The sequence below is a fragment of the Bidens hawaiensis genome, unplaced genomic scaffold, assembly GCF_021521415.1.
Source record: "Bidens hawaiensis isolate Kalapana, Puna unplaced genomic scaffold, B.hawaiensis_p1.1 tig00060222_1, whole genome shotgun sequence".
Classification (NCBI taxonomy): Eukaryota; Viridiplantae; Streptophyta; class Magnoliopsida; order Asterales; family Asteraceae; genus Bidens; species Bidens hawaiensis.
In genome coordinates, this window is record NW_027500861.1 from 57,452 (window position 1) to 61,736 (window position 4,285).

Genomic DNA, 4,285 nt, shown 5'->3' on the forward strand with positions numbered 1-4,285 from the left:
TTTTTTTATATTTTTGCTAATCCACCCGTCCCATTTTAAGAATCTTAGTTTGAATTTTCAAGTCTTCTTTTGCAACTTTGACCGTAAATATTTTTATTCGTGTCATATAATACTTGATGAAAATTATATGAATGGATTGGGTTTTAAATGTATTTTACATTGATATAATTTTCATTAAGTATTATATGACACGAACAAAAATATTTACGGTCAAAATTGCAAAAGAAAGACTTGGAAATTCAAACTAAGACACTTAAAATGGGACGGAGGGAGTATTTGTTTTCCTCATGGAGAGGGTGTGTGGCTAATAGCTTGGTATAAAGCAGCTTCTTTCACCAATTTGCTTATATTTTTGTACACTGCGAAGTATGCTATAAGCTCCATGCTATTTTAATTTGATTAATTTATGTTAGTTTATAATATTGATTTTTAGTTACTAAAACTGAAAATATTAATAGACTTAGGGATTGTCGTTTTGGTGTGCGCAAATGACAATCCTAAAGTACCCAAATGGATAATTGATTTTGAAAAATTCCAAAAATATTACTTAATGAAGATAATTCGTTTTTATCCCCAAAATCCCGGAATTCCAGTTTTGTACATCTAACACGTCGTCCATGACGTGTTTTCCCTATCGCCACAAAGGGTCACAGCGCTTACCAATATCTCCTTACCGAAGTCTGATCCTAGATTAGTGGTGTCCTCTCCCTCTTAATGACATACACTTGTTGGAATTTAACCTAAGACCCATATGAGGAAAGCTTTATACAAAATCACCTGACGACCAGAATGAACCTCTAATGAAAAAATTCTACCAATGTCACATGTTAGATAGAATTACATAAAGGAACAATTTGCAAAATATCCATTTTGACCACTAGAGTCAAGAATACCCATCAATAGCTAAAAACTTCTAAAATGTCCATTACAAAAACGATGACTTACCATTTATCCGTTGCAGCCGGCAGTTTTATAACCCTGTAACAAGCAACGTGTTCAAATTTCAGTCTATCTGACCTCTTAATAAAAAATAAAAATAAAAACCGACTGGGTTTTTTTAGTCGACCGAATTCAATGTTTTAAAAAATGGTCGGATTCGGTTGAATTTGTTTATTCATTGAATTTGATTTTTGTAACTAATTTAGTGATGTTTATATGGAATGATTAGATATAATATCATATAATGTTTTCAAAGGACCAATATAATTCCAAGAAATAAAAACCCAACCCAAATCAACCTATGTATTAGTAAGTTAGTTTAAATTGCTAGTAATTGCTTAAAAACATAATATGGGTTTGGACTGAACCAATAAAATAATCATGTCAATCAAATCCTGTTTCTCATCATATTCCGATGGAATCTCTTTGGTTGGATAAAACTTTGTTGGGTAAACTCCTTTTTTTCTTGTGTGTAGTTTATGTTTCTAATGGGGTTATCCTTTGGCCTTTACCCTTGTTATTGTAGTAATTCATTTTCGTTTTGTTCAATGATTGCAGTGAAAAAGGAAAAGCTAAAAACATGTAGAATACATGGTAAACCTTTACAAAACAAAAAATAAATAAATAAATGAAAATAAGAAATCAGAAAAAATAATTACACTTTTTGTCTCTTTCCCATTTATTCTAAAGCAAAAAGGTTTGACTACTTTTTCTTGAATCAAATCTCATTTGATTTCAAGAGCTGCCATATAAGTCAAAAAAAGAACACAAAGATAGTAGATAGGAATCTGAGCCAAACAAAAAAAATAGTTCCAGGTACTAAAATATGAATAATATTATTAATAATGTTAGTACTGTTATTATTATTTTTCTGACAATACTAAATTTTGAACAAAGTATGAAATGAAAGTATGAAACTTATATTAGGTGTCATAATATAATAGAAGGCTAAAAAAAATATTTAGATGTAATCAATGTTCTGTACACAATATTGCTATTTATATGTATGAGTGACCATAGGCCAATAGGTAGTATCTTTGTTTTTTGAATGAGAAACTAAGTATCATTTTTGGGTATATAAGTTTTATTCTTTTTAATCCAAGGAAAATATAACAATTAATAGTGTTAATACTACTATTATTATTATTTTCCTGACAATACTACATATATGAACAGCCTATGAAACTTATGTTAGGTGTCATGATATAAATGATAAATGATTTTAACTTTGACTTATATTAAGATTTGTTTTACTTATTGTGTTTTGTTCTTTTTCATGAAATCAGAGAAAGGCGGTAAGCATTACGGGATACGACAGAGTCCCGGGAAATGATGAAAACACCTTAATGTGGGCCGTGGCCCATGGGCCAATAGTGGCTGCTATAGAAGCCGATGAGGAGTTCATGAGAAATTCTACGGTAAACTCATTTCTCAATAGTAGTGAAAAACCCTTGTGAATTTCTAATGATGGTAAATTTATCGCTTCTAGACTCTATCTAGAGGCGTGCATAGCTTAAATCAAGTTTGATACATTTAGTGCATAGGAGATGTCCAATTAGGTTTACGTGTACTACATCTACACATGATTAATTTCTCGAATAATGCTAGAAACATATTGGGTTAAATTATAATTTAATATAAAAATGAAGTAAACATAAGTGCAATATTCAATTAAGCAAATGAGTTGGTTATTCAAAGCAAAATTTGGTTAATTTTTCTATGTTGTTTTTCTTGGGTATTCCTAAATCTTTGGATCAAGTTATTCAATCTAAGATAGAATTGAAACTTAAGTTGTTCAAAGCAAAATTTGCTAGATGTTTTTATGTTGTTTTTGTTGGGAATTTCTAAATATTGGGATTGGGTTTTCAATCTGATATATAATTGACACTTTAGTTATTCAAAGCAAAATTTGCTTCTTTTTTTTTGTAAGGGAGCTAACTCGGGCCAATAATTAGAATATATAAACAAGAGGTTTATCTATTAATTACTATAAATTGGATAAAGTTAGTTTGACTTGTAATTGGAGTAGGATTAAGAGAGGCAAGCTTTTTTTAAATGGTAAAGAGTCATATCTTGATTCTTGAGTTAAGTCTGTAGTTGCAAGTTTGGCACCAATTCTTCATTTTTGTTTCCTCATTCATGTATAGTTTACTAGTTCACATATTGTGTTTTAAGTCTACGCTTGTGTCCCTTGGTTAGTTACTATACCTTGTCATTTCATGACCATTTAATTGTTTGGTACTACAATAAATAGTAGTACCAAATAAAGTTGATTCAATGGACCAGATATTTAATTGTTTTTGCATTTTCCTTCGGGCCTGTTTACTTATATATAGTTCATTTGGTTGAATGGGTTTAAAGCCCAAAAACGACAATCTGAATTAAATTTGCAAGGTGCAACTAGTAATGTGACGTGTATACAGATAAATTCCACCTAATTGAATGTGAAACAAAATAATTATTTTTTAGCTATGACTAGCATCAACGTAAAGCAACAGCATGGTCAAACATGATTGGGCAGGGTTAAACCCTGCTGGTTATCGATTTTGAATTTTTTTTTCTTATCTATATACTGTATCATTCATTTAATATGTTAGGTTGGTTTGTGACAGGGCATACATGAAAAGCATTCAAGAGAATCATTTTTAAACCATCATGTCCTTGTCATTGGCTACGGTACAAACGACGAGGGAAATGATTATTGGATAATTCAAAATTCCAATGTGGATACTTGGGGTAAACATGGGTGTGCAACAATGCCCCGAAATTTAACACTCGAATCGGGCTATTGCAACCTTGCAAAGTATGCATTTTACCCGACGATGAATGGAGTTGTCCCACCGTTTGTTACCCCACCACCTCAAGCGATTCTCTACAAACCATGTAAATGTAGGATTTGTTTGATTTAAGTTTATATTATTGATTTGTTGTATTTTAAAAAATCAAGGATGTTTTTATCCATTTATATAAAGTTGCTTGTTTGGATCATTGGGTGACCTATAAAGTTGTGTTAATATGTGAAAGGCCTTCACAAAAAAAAGATGAATGTTTAAAAGGGTAAGGAACAAGGATTATGTGGCATTTTCCTAGTCTTAGTATTAATTTATCACTATTTCACGCAAGTAATTTAAAGAACTGGATATTATAAAAACACCAATATTGTATTTTATAAAGTAAGAAATAAAAACACCAGGATTATATTCTATAAAGTAAGAAAATAAAAGTAATTAAAAACAAGCAGGTAGTGATACATAAATTTAATGTATGATTTGCGTCTCTCCTAAGAACAAGGTTGCCTTTTGTAAAAGGATCAATGCTGATTTCTAAGGCTAAGGCCATTTGGACG

The 4,285-nt window shown here is 30.7% G+C and overlaps 1 protein-coding gene across 1 annotated transcript; it reads left to right on the top strand.

The window, feature by feature from the left end:
- Positions 1 to 258: 258 nt before the first annotated feature.
- LOC143602951 (oryzain beta chain-like) lies at positions 259 to 3,822 on the top strand (the record flags this gene model as incomplete). The annotated part of the gene is made up of 3 exons (XM_077079905.1): positions 259 to 315; positions 2,226 to 2,357; positions 3,552 to 3,822. Coding segments are annotated over exons 1-3 (460 nt in total), but the record flags the coding sequence as incomplete, so codon positions are not given.
- Between the last annotated feature and the right edge of the window lie 463 nt (positions 3,823 to 4,285).